Source organism: Salvelinus alpinus, chromosome 1, assembly GCF_045679555.1.
Source record: "Salvelinus alpinus chromosome 1, SLU_Salpinus.1, whole genome shotgun sequence".
In the NCBI taxonomy this organism is placed as follows: Eukaryota; Metazoa; Chordata; class Actinopteri; order Salmoniformes; family Salmonidae; genus Salvelinus; species Salvelinus alpinus.
Window position 1 is genome coordinate 44,660,874 of NC_092086.1, and position 20,753 is coordinate 44,681,626.

The window sequence follows — 20,753 nt, forward strand, 5'->3', positions numbered from 1 at the left end:
CAGGTTGTGAGTATGGAAGAGGACAGGTTGTGAGTATGGAAGAGGACACGTTGTGAGTATGGAAGAGGACATGTTGTGAGTATGGAAGAGGACAGGTTGTGAGTATGGAAGAGGACATGTTGTGAGTATGGAAGAGGACATGGTGTGAGTATGGAAGAGGACACGTTGTGAGTATGGAAGAGGACATGTTGTGAGTATGGAAGAGGACATGGTGTGAGTATGGAAGAGGACATGTTGTGAGTATGGAAGAGGACAGGTTGTGAGTATGGAAGAGGACACGTTGTGAGTATGGAAGAGGACACGTTGTGAGTATGGAAGAGGACATGTTGTGAGTATGGAAGAGGACATGTTGTGAGTATGGAAGAGGACATGTTGTGAGTATGGAAGAGGACACGTTGTGAGTATGGAAGAGGACATGCTGTGAGTATGGAAGAGGACAGGTTGTGAGTATGGAAGAGGACATGTTGTGAGTATGGAAGAGGACATGCTGTGAGTATGGAAGAGGGCAGGTTGTGAGTATGGAAGAGGACATGCTGTGAGTATGGAAGAGGACATGTTGTGAGTATGGAAGAGGACATGCTGTGAGTATGGAAGAGGACATGTTGTGAGTATGGAAGAGGACATGTTGTGAGTATGGAAGAGAACATGTTGTGAGTATGGAAGAGGACACGTTGTGAGTATGGAAGAGGACATGTTGTGTATATGGAAGAGGACATGTTGTGAGTATGGAAGAGGACACTTTGTGAGTATGGAAGAGGACATGTTGTGAGTATGGAAGAGGACATGTTGTGAGTATGGAAGAGAACATGTTGTGAGTATGGAAGAGGACATGCTGTGAGTATGGAAGAGGGCAGGTTGTGAGTATGGAAGAGGACATGCTGTGAGTATGGAAGAGGACAGGTTGTGAGTATGGAAGAGGACATGCTGTGAGTAGGGAAGAGGACATGTTGTGAGTACAGAAGAGGACATGGGTGAGTACAGAAGAGGACATGGGTGAGGACAGAAGAGGACATGAAAAGGACATACCCAAGGTGCCAGGTGGGCAGGAGCAGATGTAGTGTCCCACCAGGTCAATGCAGGTGCCACCGTTCTGACACGGGTGAGACTGGCACTCGTTGACCTCCATCTCACAGTTCTCTCCGGTGTAGCCCGGCATACACTGTAGGGCCATAGACACATACCATTAACATCATATCTACAACCATATTACAATATTAACACATTCACTTCATAGTTATTAGACAAACTGCAGTTTATACACAATTCTGACTTGACTAATCCGACTCACGTCACACTGGTATCCTCCCACGTAGCCCCTGCAGGTGGCGCCGTTGCGACAGTGTTTGTCCTCACAGTGGTCCACCTGGCTCTCACAGTAGCTGTCTGTGTAGTCTGTGGGACACTTACAGTAGTGGGTGTTGCCTGTGTTGACACAGTGACCTCCGTGATGACACAGCTCGTCTGTCTGGAGGCCTGGGAGCAGACAAGAGACGGGGACGGTTATACCACGGTATAAATACAAACACATACTGCATACATGCGCTAAACCAGGGGTGTCGACCATACGTCCCGTGGGTGGTTTGAGTAAAACAAAATATATATGTACGAACTCAATATACTTTAAAATGACTAAAACCAAATGGAAACAGTGTAGTAATGATAATGGACCTACATTCATACAGTTTCTTGATTGTTTCCAGCTCGCTAATAATCACCAAAATGAAGCTAGACCGTCAGGGAGCATCAGAAAATCCCACAACTATGGATAGAGGACAATTCTTTGCTAACTTTGATGGAGAGGAAATATAAAGATGTGTGTGACCCTCTGGACCTCGTTGAAGACCGAATGCGGCCCCCAGGGCAAAATGAGTTTGACACCGCTGCGCTAAACACTTACAGTAAACACACACACACACACACACACACACACACACACACACACACACACACACACACACACACACACACACACACACACACACACAAATAACAAGAACAGAGCATGCGCCCGTACCTCTCTTGAGCGCGGCAACCTCACAGGAAACCCCAGGGATGTCACAGTAGCGTCCAGACCAGCCTCCCAGACACTCACAGGAGAAGGAGGCGTCCTTCTGACGACAGCGCCCTCCGTTCTGACAGGGAGACGAGCGTCTGCACCAGTCCACTGGCATCTGGAGACACAGAGAACCAGCTTAACACCACAGTATCTGAACATGTGTTTGTATTAATGCTTTCTGGATTAGTATAGAATAGTATAGAAAATAATAGTATAGAATATAATAGATTAGCATAGTATAGAAAATAATGGAAAAGTATAGAATATAATAGTATAGAAAAGAATAGTAAAGAATAGAATAGTATAGAATATAGTAGTATCATATAGAATAGTATAGAATATTATAGTATAGTATAGAAAAGAATAGTATAGAATATAATAGTATAGTATAGAAAAGAATAGTATAGAATATAATAGTATTGTGTAGCAAAAAATAGTATAGAATATAATAGTATAGAATAGTATAGAACAGAATAGTATAGAATATAAAATATTGTATAGTATATAATAGTATAGTATATGCTGTGTGTGTACCTGGCAGCGGTTGCCTGTGTATCCCTTGGGGCAGGAGCAGCGGAAGGACTCCAGAGCGTCCTGGCAGACCCCTCCGTTGAGGCAGGGCTGGGAGTCACACTCATTCACCTCATACTGGCAGTGGGAGCCTGTGAAGCCTGAGCGACAGGTACAGGAGTAGCCGTTGATCTTGTCTGTACAGGTACCTCCGTTGAAGCATGAGCTGTGGGTGTAGGGTAAAATATAGTTAAATCATCACTGCTGATCCATTCTGCACACATCAGAACACGCACTGTTTCAAAGGTCACAAAGGGCACACGTGCACGCACACAAACACAGCGGACTATGAGACTCACCTTTCAGTGCAGTCTGGGATGTTGGTCTCACAGTTAATGCCAGTGAAGCCAGGTCTGCAGGTGCAGGTGTAGCTGTTGACGTAGTCTGTGCAGGTGCCTCCGTTCTTACAGGGGGCGCTCTGACACTCGTTCACCTCCACGGCACAGCGAGGCCCCGTGAAGCCTGGCAGACAGCTGCAGCGGAACGAGTTCACACCGTCCGTACAGGAACCCCCACTCAGACACGGGTCTGCAGGAAGACAGAGAGAGAGAGACAGAGAGAGAGAGAGAGAGGGGTTAGGGATGGAGGGAGAGGAGGATGATATGTCTATACAGTACTATAGTTCTATGGATAATGTGATAAACTGGAGTTGGAGGAAGTAGAAGCAGATATGGAGGCCAGTATTGTACAGCAGCAGCAGAGACTGTGGTCCTATGGATAATGAAGTACAGTAATAGAATATTGCTAGTCTCTCATTGGTCACTCACTAGGGGCACAGTCATTGATGTCCGTCTCACAGTTGGGTCCGGTGAAGCCGCCGCGGCAGGAGCACACAAACCCTCCCAGTGTGTTGGTGCAGGTACCACGGTTCTTACACGGGTTGGCGATGCACTCGTTCACGTCAATGTTGCACAGCTGACCTTGCCATCCTTGCTGGCAGTTGCACTGGTAGCCCAGGTAGTCAGGTGTGTTGGTGCACAGGGCATGGTTGGCGCAGGGGTTGGGGGAGCAGGGGGTGAGCACGTCGGCACAGGTGGGCCCGCTGTAGGGCAGCTCACACAGACAGGTGAAACTGGCCACGCCGTCCACACACGTGCCCTGGTTCAGACACGGACTGGACGAACACTCGTTGATGTTTACCTGGCACAGGTTACCTAGGCAACGCAGGACAGAGCGAACACAAGGGAGATGCGTTAGATTACGATACAGAGTAGAGTCATTGAGTAGGTTAATTTAACATGGGGATAAACCTTACTAAGTAAACCTTGTCACTCTCTGCAGTTCTTTTAGATATACACTAGGGGGCGTTATGGGACCCTTTATGGATGATCTGGAAACCAAACCAAACAAGGCCTCTTGAGTTGTGTGAAGCATCAGTTGGCATGAGAACAACGTACAGAAGTTTACACGGTCTGTAGATGTTGAAATGTTTTGCTGCATACATGCATCTCCAAGTTTATTTTCAAACAGTGATTGGTGTTTATCTACCATGTGTGTGTATACTGTGAGAGTGTATACATCACGGGTGCCTGGTGTATGTTTGTAGTGCCTCTGTGTGTCTAGAGTCAGGGTTCGGAATAGAGATAGGGTTTGGGGTAGAGTCAGGGTTAGGGATAGAGTCAGGGTTAGGGATCGAGTCAGGGTTAGGGATAGAGTCAGGGTTAGAGATCGAGTCAGGGTTAGGGATAGAGATAGGGTTTGGGGTAGAGCCAGGGTTAGGGGTAGAGATAGGGTTTGGGATAGAGATAGGGTTAGGGATAGAGATAGGGTTAGAGAGAGGGTTAGGGATAGAGATAGGGTTAGGGATAGAGATAGGGTTAGGGATAGAGATAGGGTTAGGGATAGAGATAGGGTTAGGGATAGAGATAGGGTTTGGGGTAGAGCCAGGGTTAGGGGTAGAGATAGGGTTAGGGATAGAGATAGGGTTAGGGATAGAGATAGGGTTAGAGAGAGGGTTAGGGATAGAGATAGGGTTAGGGATAGAGATAGGGTTAGGGATAGAGATAGAGTTTGGGATAGAGATAGGGTTAGGGATAAGGTTAGGGATAGAGATAGGGTTAGGGATAGATATAGGGTTTGGGATAGAGATATAGGGTTAGGGATAGAGATAGGGTTAGGGATAGATATAGGGTTTGGGATAGAGATAGGGTTAGGCATAGGGTTAGGGATAGGGTTAGGGATAGAGTTAGGGTTAGGGATAGATATAGGGTTTGGGGTAGAGTTAGGGTTAGGGATAGAGATAGGGTTAGGCGTAGAGATAGGGATATGGATAGGGATAGAGATAGGGTTGGGGATAGGGTTAGGGATAGAGATAGGGCTAATTAGGGATAGAGATAGGGTTAGGGATAGAGATAGGGTTGGGGATAGAGATAGGATCAGGGATAGAGATAGGATCAGGGATAGAGATAAGGTTTGGGGATAGAGATAAGGTTTGGGGTAGGACAGCAGGCTCACCTCTGAAGCCCTGGCGACACTTGCAGGTGAATCCGTTCAGCTGATCGATGCAGGTGCCAGCGTTCTGACAGGGGCTGGGCAGACAGTCATTACGGTCTAGGTCACAGTTCTTCCCCACCCAGCCGGGCTCACAGTCACAGCGGTAGCCGTTGATGTCATCTCTGCAGGCGCCGTGCACACAGGGGTTGCTGCCACACTCGTCCACCTGGGAGAAACAGTAGGGAGGCTGGAAGCCCTCGGGACACTGGCAGTGGAAGCCGTTCTCCTCGTCCACACACGTCCCCCCGTTCCGGCAGGGTCCGGACGAGCACTCGTCCATCTCCACGTTGCACAGAGGGCCGGTGAAGCCTGGTTTGCACACGCAGTCGTAGCGGTTGATGCCGTCCTTGCAGATGCCATAGTCACATGGTTTGCTGGCGCAGTCATCAAAGTTAATCTCACAGTTGGTACCTGTGTGTACAAGAGAGAGAACACCAATCAAACAGCAGCACTATGACAGAGACCCCAGCAGAAAATCTGTGTCTATAACCAGAATAAAGTAGAAGATATTTAGTGTTATGAATCTCTGTTGGTACTGCTCTCTCACCTGAGGTACCGTGCTGACACTGGCAGATGTACTTGTTGACCAGGTCCACACACTTGCCCCCATTCTGGCAGGGGTTACTGTGGCACTCGTTCAGCTGGTTCTCGCAGCGGTAGCCCGTGTAGCCCGCCTCGCAGTTACACGTGTAGCTGGCGATGCCGTCCACGCAGGTGCCGTGGTGGCACGGGTCGGGCTGGCAGTTGTTGGTGTTGCTCTCGCACAGTGTGCCCTCGTACCCTTGGGGGAGAGACAACAGGAATTAGAACAGGCCTCCTGGGGCTTCTTTGCGTCTCACTCTTCTTTTAGATAGTTATTTCTCTTTAAATCTGCCTGCCACCTCTCCTCATCCAAACCCCTCCTACCATTTCCCCTCTCCCATTCACTTCTCTCCATCTCCACTTCCCTCTTTCTCCCTTTATATTTCCTCCCCCTATTTCCCACTCTTTCTCTCTCTATGAAAGCTTCTACAGTTTGGAGTTCTGGGCCCCGTGGTTTCCATGCCGACGGTGGTGTGTGTGTGTGTGAGACTGAGCAGTGTTAGTTGGTTCGTCAGAGTGCAGAGCAGAGCCGTGTGGTGTGGTGGTGCAGAGCGGGTTGAGCGCTGCTGTGCCGGGTGCTAGGTAGGCCCCATCGTGCTGTGGGCCAGGGGCCAGGGCCTTGCGGTGTAGAAGGAGTAGGGCCCTTGACAAGGCTCACAGGCCTGGCTTTGTTCCCACCGGGGACAATGGGCCGCGCCACGTCTAACAGGGCCACTTCACTCAACAACAGGGGGGGGGGGGGACGACGACACAGGGAATACCAAGCAGCTGGCCACCGCTAAACAATGCAACAGATTCCCCCATACACACACATAGACACAGCCTCCGACAAACACACACACAAACACACACACTAGACCTACTAACACAAACACACCTGTCAAGAAACAGCTAAAAACACTGTAGCTGTTCACAGTCTCACACATAGATGTTAATATGAATAGGAATGATCTTGAGTGAGCTAAGATATACCACAAGGCCAGTGCAGTGTGTTGGGGTGTGTGGGGGTATGTATTGTGGGGTACAGAGGAACAGATGTCGGGGGGATGACCAGCCCTAACCCCCCGCACCCCCAGCAGCTGCTGGCCCTGGGTGACCCTGTGTGTGATCCTGGGGTCCGAGGGACCAGCTGGGGAGAAGAGGGGGATTAGGGGCCTCAGTCCAGTCTCAACCCCAGCCCAGTCTCAATCCAAGCCCAGTCTCAACCCCAGCCCAGTCTCAACCCTAGCCTAGTCTCAACACCAGCCCAGTCTCAACCCCAGCCCAGTCTCAACCCCAGCCCAGTCTCAACCCCAGCCCAGTCTCAATCCAAGCCCAGTCTCAACCCCAGCCCAGTCTAAACCCTAGCGTAGTCTCAACCCCAGCCCAGTCTCAACCCCAGCCCAGTCTCAACCCAAGCTCAGCCTCAGCACATCTCCAGCAACAGTCTCCCAGGTCCAGTCCAACCAGCAGTCTGAGGCCGCAACAGACACACAACCAGGGAGTCATCTGACCCGACTATCACTGACTCTCACTGAGACCATCACCATCTATAACCCCTATAGAGGTGAGGGGACAGACCTGCCTGCTGTAGGGGCTGACTGTCAGTCTAGGACCACTCATGTATGTACACACTGACACACACAAACACAGAACACACACACGGACATAAAGAAATCGACATTATTATTGCTCCTTACCTTCAGCACAGCGGCACTCGTATCCGTTGGGCCGGTCGTAACACTTGGCTCCGTTCTGGCAGGGCGTGCTGGCACACTCATCAATGTCGATCTGACACATGGTGCCAGTAAACCCTGGGACAGGCAAATACAGAGATGAAGGGTCAGAGAAAAGCTCCAGTAGACGGGTCCACAGTGAGGTCAGCCAGAGGTCTCCAGGCTAGGTTAGGTGTGGGACGTCTGTACAGTGGGATGGTAAGGTTCTGAAGTGTCTGGACAGGGTGATCCATGGACTTGAAATGTCTACTGTGATCTACAGTGTAGGACCTAAACATGGTTCTGGAGAGGGTTAGGTTCGGCAATGTCTAGAATCTGCAGTGTTCTGTTACGTCTGGACTATGATGCATTCTGGGATGTCTGGTGAATTTGAGAATGTCTGGACTCTTAAGGACTATGTTGTGTTCTGGAATGTCTGCTAATGTCAAGTCACGGTTCCAACTTCCAACACGTCTACCAATCGCTTAACCCAGCAAGATGTTATCTCCCACATGCTTACCATTTAAATGGATTTCTTGCCCCGACATTCATGTAAATGTCAAACCAGAATAGTGAGTATGGTTAATGCCTTGGTCAACTAGCTGAGCCATTTCATCTTGTACACGTTCTTCTACAGTGTCTGAAACAGCTCGTTCTCAATTTGTTGAGATGGAAACACCAAAATAGGCTTTAAATGAACTTGTATTCCATGTCTGAGAAAAGGTTTGGCTGGCAAAGCAACAGAAATCAATGGGGAAGGGGCCCTTGGAGGAGTCAATTGGTGCGGTCGGTTTAGGAATACCTAGTGGTGATTAACAGTGTGAGGAGGATGGACCTGGTCTGTGTCTCTGTGTGTCTGTGTTGCTGCTTGGGGCAGGAGGTTAGAGGGGGAGAGACAGTGGGATTGTTTTCTCTCTCAGGGACCCCCCCTCCCTGCCTGCATCAGCTACACAGGCTCAATAGCTAGATGGGGGGTGAGGGGGGATGTCTGCCCCAGATGTAAATTGCCAACCTGAATAAGAATCTCATTAGTAGGACTGCTGTCCCTTCCACATTCCACCATAGATGGGGAGAGGAAGGGGGAGGGGTTGTGGGGGGTCACAATAGTGTCTTTGTTCAGTGGAAAGGATAGGCAGGCTGCCTCTGGGGCCTGCGTGGCTTTTATGACTGGGCTTGGTTGCTCTAAACTCCCATCAGACAAAACTAGCAAGAGGAGCACTGATTCACAGGGACATTTAACTCTACATCTCACACCCGTTCGGTTCACACTGACCAACACCGGCACAGGTCAGCTATTTTCATTCATGAAAGGCTGGAGAGGTTCTTTGCTGTATCTCAACAGCTCAGAGAGACTCAGACATGAAACGGGTCTTACCTGGTTGACAGGTGCATGTGAAGCCGTTGACCATGTCCCGGCAGATACCGTCGTTCACACAAGGGTTGCTCTCACACTCATCCACATCCACCTCACAGTAGGTCCCCATGTAGCCTGGAAAGTAAATACGCATATATATATATATATATTTTAACATATATTTATTGGATTTTCAAACAGGACAATCAACATCATTATTAAAGAACACCCCCCTGCATATACATTATTAAAACAAATATCAAAGATCATAGTTATTCATAAAATACAAAAACGTGAAGTGAAAAACGATTCATCTGGGCCTTCTATGTCCAGGAGACATGACTATATAGTTTCCCTATCTATCTAGGGGACTTCTAGCAGTGGAAAGAGTTCACAGTCTCAGGAGGCCACAGAAGGTTTTCAATCAACACTGCTCTTGTCAGAGTCCCAAACCACAGGGGGAACGTTAGCTTTTACTCCCTGGATGGGAAACCATCACAAATACACCTAATTGAAGTGCTGCCTGGGCTAAGGCTGTGACCTGGATCACCAAACCCCACCGTGGTTCCACACCGTGTTACCACTCCGTCCCTGGGTCATCTTCCCCCTTAACAACTGTCCTATATTCAGTGGAATCGTGCTATAGAGCGTTGCAGTGTCCCCTCCATTGAGGTGAAGCTGAGTGTGGACTGGGCCGCGGCGGCTCTGAAGAGACAGAGGTGGCGTGGAATCAGGAAGAATCGGCCACTCCACATGGCGCTAAACCAGGCTAGCCGATGATGAGGAGGGTGGAGAGAGAGGAAGGGAGCTGTCTGTGGAAAATGAACGGGGAGGTGGAGGGGAAGGGGGAGGGTAGAAGCTCTGGGAAAAAGCCTCTCTCCCTTCTCTTCTCTGTGTGTGTGTGTAAGAGGGGTGTAAAGTGGAGCACAGAGGGGCCCTATTGTTCTGCTCCATTCCCACCACTCCACCGCTCATTATTATTCACAGCACACTCCTCCCCCTCGCCTCGCTTCTCTCTCTCCCTCTCTCACCATCCAGCCCTATAGACCACGACTCCCATCCCTAATTTGCATAGTCCCCCAAACCAAACCCCCAGCCAGCATGCATGGACTGAGGACGGTGCCGTGCGTGAGAGTTTCAATGTGTTTGTGAAGGAGGGTCGGCAGCCTTGACTCTGTACCGTTCTAACTAACACACTGGCTGGCTGTCTTACTGGGACCACCGGTGTCAAGGTTATGAGCACCTCTCTAGCCCACCACCACCAGCAGCAGCAGCAGCAGCAGTGAGAACGTGTTACATAATAAGATCTAGTGCTGAGGGTTGATGGAGGGTTAGAGCTGTGGCTTCTGCTACTCTGGGAAAGTCAAGTGTAAAGCCATCATCGTGTCTGGGGCTCAGAGGGTCTATAGTAAACAAGAGGGATGGGAGAGCAGTGAGAGATGAGATGAGACAGGACTGGGCTGTAGTTCCCTGGCTGTAGTTCCCTGGCTGTAGTTCCATAGCTGTAATTCCCTGGCTGTAGTTCCCTGGTTGTAGTTCCCTGGTTGTAGTTCCGTAGTTGTAATTCCCTGTACTTATTTGTAGTTCTCTGGCTGTAGTTCAGTAGCTGTAATTCCCTGTAGTTCCCTAGCTGTATTTCTCTGTAGTTCTCTGGCTGTAGTTCAGTAGCCTTAGTTCCCTGTATTTCTCTGGCTGTAGTTCAGTAGCCGTAGTTCCCTGTAGTTCTCTGGCTGTAGTTCAGTAGCCGTAGTTCCCTGTAGTTCCCTGGCTGTATTTCTCTGGCTGTAGTTCAGTAGCCGTAGTTCCCTGTAGTTCTCTGGCTGTAGTTCAGTAGCCGTAGTTCCCTGTATTTCTCTGGCTGTAGTTCAGTAGCCGTAGTTCCCTGTAGTTCCCTAGCTGTAGTTCTGTGCTGTGAGGTGTCTCCAGGTGGTTGGGGTGTGGTCCTACCTGGCATGCAGATGCAGGTGAACTCTCCGATGCGGTCCAGACAGGTGGCATCGTTCTGGCAGGGCATGGACAGACACTCGTTGATGTCTATCTCACAGCGGGGTCCGGCGTAGCCTCGGCCACACTGGCACTGGAAGGACCCCTCCGTGTTCACACACTTCCCAAAGTGTTCACAGGGGTTGGCACCTGTAGGCAGAGGGAACAGGGGTCAGTGCACCCGCTCACACACAGTACATATAGGGGGGGGCCAGGTGAGATAGGACCAACACAAAGCAGAGGGCGGTGCTAAATAATATGCCATCTTACCAATGGAACACTCGTCCATGTCCTGGTTGCAGGCTCCGCCCACGAAGCCGGCGGGACAGGTGCAGATGGCGCGCCCGTTCAGGGGGTTGGTGTCACACACGGCGCCCTCGTTACACGGGTTGCTGACGCACGCGTCGTCCAGGTGACAGAGCAGACCTGAGGGAGGGGACACAGTGACAAACAGAGCCATGTCAGGAACACTGTCCTCCTGTGAGTAAACAAACAAGACCCTAACTAACATACAGCTGACTGGGACTAGGACTGCAAAATTCTGGAAACTTCCCTGGTTTTCCAGACCGGGATTTCAGGAAAACCAGGTAATTTGGGGAAAGTTCCCGGAATTTCACAACCCTAACAGGGACACAGAGAAACAGTGGACCAGCGGACTCACCGGTTTTCCCCACGGGGCATTCGCAGAAGAAGGACGCCACGCGGTCGTGGCAGGTGGCGCCGTTGAAGCACACGGCGGTGGCACAGTCGTCGATGTTCTCGCTGCAGTCGTCTCCCGTCCAGCCGTTGACGCACACGCAGGTGTGCCCCCCGATGGTGTTGAAGCAGGTGCCTCCGTTATGGCAGGCGTTGGGCTGCATAAGGCACTCATTGACATCTTCTGCACAGTACTGACCTGTCCACTCAGGTGGGCACTGGCAATTATAGGTGTTGACTCCATCCACACACAGGCCTCCATTCATACACCTATGCCCTGGGCAGTCGTCCACGTTCGTCTCACAGTTGTGTCCCTCGAACCCTGACAGAGAGAGAGAAAGAGCAGAGAGGGAAAGAGAGAGAGGGAGAGAGAGGTGAGCCAAGAAGCTAAGTCTCAGGGATAATAGCCACTCCCATTCGAGTTAAGTGCTCACTAACACATCCAATGCCCCCACTTCCATTCATATGGTCTTCCTAAACATTCCCTTCTGCTTCCCACAGCCGTGGAGGTAAAGGGCAGAGAGGGGCAGTAAAAGTGTTTACATGTTCTCATGGCGTGGTGTTTCCCACAGTAGGCAGCAGCAGCAGCAGAGCACCAGGGAGGCCCCTGACACCACCAGGCTGACACACAGCGCTGTGCTGCGTTACAGAGGTCCACTACTCCCTGCCATGTTTGCTTGTTTTATAATCTCTCACAGTTTCAATGACTTCCTCTCCGGCTCAGAGACATTTCCTGTCAGCTCCCAGGAGGGAAGCCAGAAGGGCCATGAAGTAAATTCCTCCTGAAGGGAGCAGAGGCCCACTCTCCACTCCCAACCCCCGTTTGTCCCCCCATCCCGTCAACAAGCTATTAATAGCAGCCAGAGAGAGAGAGAGAGAGAGAGAGAGAGAGAGAGAGAGAGAGAGAGAGAGAGAGAGAGAGAGAGAGAGAGAGAGAGAGAGAGAGAGAGAGAGAGAGAGAGAGAGAGAGAGAGAGAGAGAGAGAGAGAGAGAGAGAGAGAGAGAGAGAGAGAGAGGGGCATGGGAACCTGGGAAAGACAGGGGAGTAGATCCACATCCCACCAGACAGCACTAGCAGCTACGTCAGACAGCCTGGGGAACCCTGAGAAAGACCTGGGGTTCATAGTGACTGGCGGGGCTCTGGGGTCTGTGTTGAGGCAGTGTGTGTGTGTGTGTGTGTGCGTGTGTGTGTGTGTGTGTGTGTGTGGGCCAGTTTATGAGCCAATCAGTTTACCTGGCAGGCAGGCACAGTCGTAGGTGTGATCTCCGGTCGGGCGGCAGGTGCCCCCGTTGATGCACTGGGAGGGGGCGCAGGGCAGGGAGGACACCTCGCAGGTGCGCCCGCTGTACCCAGGTGGGCACTGGCAGCGGAAGGAACCATGGGTGTTCATGCAGAGGCCTGCGTTGAGACAGACGCCAGACTTGCGGCACTCGTCGATATCGTTGCGGCAGTTCTTCCCCTGGAACCCGGGCGGGCAGGAACAATTATAGTGGTTATTCCAACTGGCACAGCGGGCGCCATTGGCACAGGGGCTGGTGGCACAGGCGTCTATGAGGGAGCAGTCTTGACCTGTAGATAGATAAGGGATGCAATGTCTCATTATGAACATTTTAGTTAACACCTAAACCTAATATATGCTTTATAACTTGTTATAAGCATGCATGAGCCTTCAACTGCCTTTCATAAATGTACTTGCACACTGTACATAAATGTGCACAGATCAGCTCTTTCCGGCACCACTCTCTCAGTAAACACTGATCCACACGGACAGACAGACAGACAGACAGACCTCTGAACCCTCTCTGGCACACACAGGTGAATTGTGGCATTCCGTTGGCCACCTGGCTCTTGCAGGCGGCTCCGTTGAGGCATGGCGACCGGTGACAGGGGTCCAGGCTTTGGCACAGAGGCCCGATGTACCCCGGCCGACATCTGGACAGAAATACGGAACACAGCATGTTAGACCCTAGGTTAGACTGACAGACAGACTGACAGACAGACTGACAGCAGAGCAGCAGCCCTCAGGGCTGAGCAAGTTGGGAGAGAAGTGAAACTAACTACAACTACATCAGTGTGATTTTCCAGCCAAAAGCCAGGCAGGCAACCCCGTTCCCAGCTCCCACCATGTTCCTGCTCCACCCTCTGACAGACACCTTGGCAGGCACCCCTGACTCTGACTCAGACCCTGGAAGGAGTCAGTCCCCTTGGCCCTGGACTGGGTGGGTTCCATTCAGTCAGAATATTTATACTGCAAGCACACACACACACACACACACTTTACACACACTGTTTCTAATTTGGAAACAGCTGTAAGCTATCAGTCATTGTCTTTCTCTCTTGTCTGTAAAATACAAGACATGCACTCTTCTCCATTTCCCTCTCCCTCTGTTGTTCCCAGATGGAAAGCATCACTCTCTCCATGCCAGTTCACATTCTTCCACCATTACTCCTTTTCCGCACTTCAGCTCTCACTTTCCCCCTCGTACGTTAAAACGAGCACGCCCAAAACCAGCAGCTTAGACCACCTGTGACATAGTTGACCTATGAGAGATGCAGACATTAGGAACCAGGACTCCACTAACACAACAACATTTCACTGACTCTGAGAGCTGCTCGCGAACGATTCTAAAGTCTAGATGAGAAATAAATGTCTCTGCTTCCTGGTTGTTGTTCTTCCTAGTTGTTGTTTTCCAGTAACGCATCACACCATCTTGATGGACGACTAAAGCCGGAACTAAAAGTGCGCAGGTAGGGTGAGGTAAACGACAGGTTTCCTGTGGCCTACTCCAGGGGCCCCAGGGGAGGGAGAGCTCGGCGAAGCACTACCTATTGGGGTCTGTTTGAGAGGGAGGCCAGTGTGATAGGTAGATAACCCTACATCCACCCAGGGAAAGGGAGCCCCGGTCCGGCGAAAGGGACGGGAATTGGCTCCCACTTCAAACAGGTCGTTTGAAGCTGATGACAGGGAAGTGATGGCTGGGCCCTGACCCTCCCTCGGGGCCCGCTCTCCTATTTCACTGTAAAATAACCCCCGGGCAGAAAACAACAATGGCTTTTCCTCTTCTTGTTTGCAGGAGGGGGTAGATCATCTCTGTTACTTTTTGTGCATCTTTTGTTACCTACTCTCTCTCTCTCTCCTCCCGCAATCTGCTTTTCTGACTCTGCTCTCTGACTGGGGGGCCTGAGGCTAGTGCAGGGGGAGGAGGAGCTGTTCCGTAGGGGCCACTCTTCTTGTGGGTTACCAGGCCCTGTGTGCTGAATACTGAGCCGGACTGCTCTCTGTCTCTCTAATACACTGTGTTCCATTGGCTGCTCTGCTCCGCTTCCTAAAAACAAGACTGCTCAGTGTTCTGTGGCCTTTCTTTCTACCTGCCATGACAATGGCGAGACCGAGAAGCCACAGGGCTCAGCATGGAGAGGCAGGCACACCCACATGAATGTGCAGCCATAGAGACACACACACACCGGACCTAAAATCCAGAGAAACCCAGGAAAGTCCTCCCATTACAATTTGTTTCCCCTCTACACTTTCAATGACACGCTGAGAAGAATTACAAGATTATTCAAGTGCACCACTCTGATTAATATGACAACCGGTCATTTTGAACAAAACTGCCATTACAGTAAGAACATAATGGTTCTTGGCAGTTGGGACAGTGTTGGGGCCTGGGAGAGTTATGCTCCTCTACATGGAAGAAGAGCTAGGGCAGCAATATGGAGAGAGAGAGGAGAGAGAGAGAGAGAGAGAGAGAGAGAGAGAGAGAGAGAGAGAGAGAGAGAGAGAGAGAGAGAGAGCGAGAGAGAGAGAGAGGAGAGAGAGAGAGAGAGAGAGAGAGAGAGAGAGAGAGAGAGAGAGAGAGGAGAGAGAGGGGGGGCCGCTGGCTCGCTTAGTTTCCACGGCTACTCCTCCGTGTCCCAAAGCTCCTGCAGCATAGGCCTGGTTTTCCCTATGAACCCACTCACACGCTGGGAGGTCAGATGTCAAAGGTCACCAGTCTGATTGTAATGATAATGTCAGTCAGGCTGTGGAAAGGAGGGGGCGGAGCTGGCTGGGGGATGTGGGTGGTTGTGGGAAGGCGGGGGATTCTGTTGGAGAGAGAATGTCTTTGGGAGGGTATGGGTGGGGTATAGAGGGGGGTCTGGTCGAGAGAGAATGTCATGTCATATTTCCTGTAATCCCTCGTCCCCTGCTCTGAAAACACTCTCTCTGAATCCCATATCCCTGTTGCCCTGGCAACCTCACAGACGAACGAGCAAGCCTCACCTCCCACCCCCTCCCTCCCAAGCCTTCGTCCCCTTTGCTATTTGTCATGGCTTGGCTGAGTTTATTTAGAAGCAAATGAACTATGTCTGGAATCTAGGGTGTCACCCAGGAAGAAACGAGGACAGCACTGCGTCGGTACAAAGAGACGTTTGGCCGGACTGAGGAGGGGAAGGGGAACCGCTTGGAGGTTTTAAAACTAACAACACAGACTGACACTCAAACTCTTCTGAGGCCATTCTGTGCTGTGGCCATTTAAAACGCTGAAGAAAGAACGGCAGAACAGCCATCTTTTACGGCCTGTTGTTCTGTTCTAAAGGCCTTCACAACTCTCCCGGACAGACAGACAGACAGGGAATAACTTACAGCTACTTTTAGAAACTAGCGGATGTGAGACTGTATGTGTGTGTGTTTGTCTGAGGCACAGTGAATGAGACCAGGGCAGTCACACTCAAATCTTTTTGACTTGTATTCTGTTGATACGGCAGTTAAAAGTTTAAGGGAGAGAGGAGAATCTCAACCGACGACAGTGGAGAGAGCTGCATAATGTGTGGATAATACTGACTGAGAGATGTTACAATTCAGGAAGTAAGGGTAAAAGAGTATGACTGGATTGTGAGAATAAATTAGGTGTGTGTGTGTGTGTGTGTGTGTGTGTGTGTGTGTGTGTGTCTGTGATTGAGCAGCAGCAGCGGTAGAGCAGGAGGGAATGCAGTGGAGAGATTGTTTGCTTTCCTTTAAAAACACACAGAGTCCAGCAGCCAAAACACACATTCTTTTGTCTAAGGCCTTGGCCATTGTCAACATGCTACTCTGGGAACACATAACTAAACCAGGGTTCTGTCAGTCTCGTGGCTGTGGAGGACGCTATTTCGTCCTGCACCTGTGGTTCAGTCAGGCAGCCTTATCAGAATCTGGGAGTTCAGTTCAGACTTTTACAGCAACCTGGATTCCACCAGTGTTGTGAAAGTGCTTGTCCACTGAGACTGCTGTAGTATAGCCTAGCAGAGCAGTAGCTGTTGGACCTTCGACCAGAGCCAGGGAGTGTTAAGTGTTTAGTGGTAGGATGTGGAGAGAGCAGGTGTGTGTGTGGGGGGGGGGGGGGGGGGTGTTGCGCAACCTCTGTCAAGATTTACTGAGGGCTGACTCCTGACCTTTGAGGAAGAGAGTGCGCCAGAGCCAGACGAGGGGGAGGTCTGTGGGGTGCAGCGGGGGCCGGGGCCAGAAAAGCCAGGGTAATCTCCTCACGTCACAACAGACCTGAGGGTTGACGCCAGCTGCAGCCCCAGCCAGCACCATGCATCTGTCCACATCTGTCAGAGACACTCAGGCTGTCTGGTGTTGGTCCGCTCTGCCAGGGCTTTACTCTTGCTAGAACAATGGAGCTATTCTGCCTGGCTGGTAGACGAGGCACGAACACCAACACACACACACAACATTACTTCACAAACACTCACATGCAATGGAGTTACTTTTTACACCTTCAACCAAAAGGGCACCAATGACAACAAAAACGATGCACATATTCACATGGTATAATGTGCGCACACATGCAAAGAAACACCACAGTACACACCCAAACACAGGCAGGAACTTACAACCACTATAGCTGCTGGAAGAGGAGGGAGGAAGTATGGCGAGCGCATCACAGGGCTGGGGATCCACTGAGAAATGACAAAACTGGTGACAATGAGATTGAGCTACTCCAACGTTCTACACTTTATGGGGGAGGCTTCTGAACAACATCAAGGGACCCAGACAGACCTACAGCAAAGAACCATTAGTAACTCCTATGTTTTACATGTTGAAAAGCAGACCCTGTGTTAAGGCTGAGCATGTGTTCCTCTCCAGATAAAGGAGACGTGATTTATGTGTGTGAATCAGGACACCTCCGTTCAGCCCGTGTGAGTGACAGTAACCCAGAGACACTTTTTCTGCTCTGTGGGTCATTGTGCAAGGTAACCTGAGCCCACCCTCTCAGACACAATACATCACCCAGCCTGACACAGGGGTCGCAGGCCAGCTCACCTGTGGACGTCACGCAGTAATCTGTGACACGGTTCGACACACCACGGCCACGGCCTACAGAGCAACAAGTGTGGACGAATGGCCTGATCCCCACTCAGAGGGTGACCTATTCCACAGGTATTGTGAACCAACCAAAAGCCCATACAAGACAGATGGACAATAACAATAACAGGATAGAAAGCACAGCAGGGCCACCATCTTGTCATCCCCTTCAGCAGGAAGGAAGGAATCTCCAACCTCTACACTTCTGAGAACTGTCATGGAAGTTTTTTCCTTCCCTTGTTTGCGAGCTTGCTCTGGGAGGAATTTATGAAGGTATGGGAATTTGGTAACCTCCAACAAAAGTCCTTCTGAGGCAGTGTTCTGCCCACAGCAAAGCACAGCCCCCGTCAGGCAAACTCCCACCACCACCACCATCACCACCACCACCATCACCACCACCAGGAACCAGCAGCTCCATTTCTCATTTCTTTGTGAGAGTCCATACTGACACCACACTGCCAACAAGAAGAGATCCTCCTCCCCCAACACCCCCTCTCTCTCCCTGCTCTCCTCTTTCTCAGAGAGGAGCCAACAGGTTGGGGGTAGGGGAGAGTTCTGTGGGCCAAATAAAAGAGCTAAAGTAGTCAGAACTCCATTGTGTGATGGGGGGGGGGTGGAGGGAGGAGGGGCAGTGACCCAAACAGACAGTCTTTCAGGCCTGAGCTTACACGGACCAACAGATCTCAGCTGTAGCCTGGCAACAGTAACCCATGGTTGGGGAGAGGGTGAGAGTGGAGGGGGGGCATTTGGGAGAGACACAGGGTTCTGTGAAGACAGTTTGTAAAGTTCTGGAGAGCATACAGTATGTACAGGTAACTTAGAGTTCAGTTAGTGACAAGATTAAACAGAATGACCATGATCAACTATAAAAGGATGTGTGTACGTACGACAGTTTCCCAGTTTAAAGTGCAACGTTTTATTGAACAATGGTGCTTGGCGACAGACAATGGAGGTATTGAAATGAGCAGAGGGAGGTTTGAGGAGCTCCCCCATGGCATGAATATTAACCATGTGAACATTAAGACAATTAACCTCCTCTTAGAGAAAAGCAAATATGAATCTGAGCAGAAAAAAGCTGTCACTAAACGCTCTTAACCCTCGAGGGGACAAGAACACATGGGCCTATCGGTGTATTTCAAACTCTTGTGGCTTTGCTCGTCTCAATGCTCTTTGTAACTCCTTGCTTTCTCTGGTCAGAAGACCGCATGGACATGGTGCATTTTTGATCCTTGGCGTGACACATGTCTGCAATTGTGTAAATAAGGGCTCAGTAATGCAGTAAACACACACATTTACCTCACATTAAACTGGAACGAAGACACTGGTTCTTTAGGAGACAATGCAACACTAAAGTCGATATCTTAAGAAATACCTCAAATGTCAACACCTTTTCTTCTGGAAAAAAAACCTCCCTGAAATAGTTTGAATAGCAAAGCAGACGTCCATAACCACATCACATGCATCCCAAGGTCGAGGTCTTCCAAAGCATTCTTCAACGTGCTCCACCACAGAACCCCACCACCTAAACCGAACCAGACTGCTGCAAAGCCTGAGAAAATCAAATGACTTTTTCCAGCACAAAAGGCAACTTCCTCACAGAGTTTCTCAACAAATGATTCCCCATCATGAAATGACAGAACTTCCCTCGCAATATCTTGCCTGTTTCTCACTGTGCTGGTTCCAAGTTCATTCAGGAATAATGTATAGCCAGGCCTAAATGTGACTAATGATGATGAGACAGCATTTGTTCCAATCCAAAGACCAAGTTCATTTATCATAGTTGGCTATTCTACTCCTCGGTGAACATTTATTTCACAATGACTTTGGGAGAGAGCAATGAATGGATTTCAATATATTCAAACAAAAGCTTTTATGAGGACAGGTTGATGGATTAGAATGTGGAGTCCAAACCAAACAGACCAGCACAGAGCAGACCGCTTCACAGGAGAAAGGCTGTGTGATAATCAGAGTCATTGGAGGTATGTTTACAAGACAGGGACTATCTTCCACAGTGATAAGAAACCGGGGGGGGGAACGCTAGGAAAAGGGCCAAAGAATGTCCGTTATCTCAAGCACTCTCACCAACAAACCGCTGGAGAACTTTAAGATGAAGGTCCTCACTTCTATCTCCTCTAACATCTTATAAACACCAAAACAAACACTCGACAACGTGGGATTTGACTTGTATCTTTCTGTAACCGTGTCTGGTTTCTATCTACTTTAAAGATGGACTATGCAGAAATAGGCTCCACCATTTCCTGGTTGCTAAAATTCAAATAGTTCGCCAACATTTCGGTTTATGTGACAAAACAAGTAAATATAGTGTAGAGAATCATTGTACCATCTAAACCTCTGTGAAATATATTTTCTATAACCAAAAATATTGTATTTTCAGCTGTTTGAAGCTGGTGTGCAAAATCGAAAGTAAAACTAAATGTAAGAGTGGGAAGCATAGAAAGAGCTCACATAGAACAGATCTACTGCTTCTTTGACTTGCTTTCAATGAGAATGACAGATCTATAACTGATCGCCCAAAAAGTTAGATATTGCAGCTTTAATGCACCCTGCTGCTCGGCGGCTACATGAACACATTTCTGTGTTGTGGAAAAGAGTGCTTGCATTTCCTCTGGTCGTCTGAGCGAAGAACCCATTCCTTCCTCTCCTCAGCCAGTCTGGGTCTGAGAGGAGAGGGAGGGGAACATGGGGAGGAATCTCAATCGGCTGGGCTCAACCTCAGTTATTCCAATTCCATGTCTCTTTAGAAGCCGTAGTCTCCCAGCAGAAAGAGAAACAAGCAGGGGATGAGACATCAGAGGAAGGCCTGTCCCTATCTAAGCACGAGATTTCGACATATAGGGACTGAAGCATAATGTAGTAATAATACAGGACTTCATTGCATATTTTCTTCCTCTTTGGGCCACACAATAATGGACAGTCTGACAATGATTATCTAGCTCAGTTGAGTGTATGCGTCTCTGTGTCTGTGTCTGTGT

The 20,753-nt window shown here is 49.8% G+C and overlaps 1 protein-coding gene across 1 annotated transcript in view; it reads right to left on the minus strand.

Moving 5' to 3' along the window:
• The window catches only part of LOC139577325 (neurogenic locus notch homolog protein 3-like), a 41,232-nt gene that overhangs the window by 11,450 nt on the left and 9,029 nt on the right, over nucleotides 1-20,753 (minus strand). Inside the window, exons 3-17 of the mRNA XM_071404351.1 lie at nucleotides 13,219-13,361; nucleotides 12,663-12,998; nucleotides 11,394-11,750; nucleotides 11,003-11,158; nucleotides 10,697-10,882; nucleotides 8,771-8,884; nucleotides 7,381-7,494; nucleotides 5,667-5,900; nucleotides 5,081-5,530; nucleotides 3,394-3,780; nucleotides 2,926-3,154; nucleotides 2,591-2,792; nucleotides 2,015-2,171; nucleotides 1,289-1,473; nucleotides 1,027-1,159 (exon numbers count right to left, since the gene is read on the minus strand). Coding sequence (XP_071260452.1) covers nucleotides 1,027-1,159; nucleotides 1,289-1,473; nucleotides 2,015-2,171; nucleotides 2,591-2,792; nucleotides 2,926-3,154; nucleotides 3,394-3,780; nucleotides 5,081-5,530; nucleotides 5,667-5,900; nucleotides 7,381-7,494; nucleotides 8,771-8,884; nucleotides 10,697-10,882; nucleotides 11,003-11,158; nucleotides 11,394-11,750; nucleotides 12,663-12,998; nucleotides 13,219-13,361 — 3,383 coding nt within the window. The remainder of the gene's footprint in view (nucleotides 1-1,026; nucleotides 1,160-1,288; nucleotides 1,474-2,014; nucleotides 2,172-2,590; nucleotides 2,793-2,925; nucleotides 3,155-3,393; nucleotides 3,781-5,080; nucleotides 5,531-5,666; nucleotides 5,901-7,380; nucleotides 7,495-8,770; nucleotides 8,885-10,696; nucleotides 10,883-11,002; nucleotides 11,159-11,393; nucleotides 11,751-12,662; nucleotides 12,999-13,218; nucleotides 13,362-20,753) is intronic.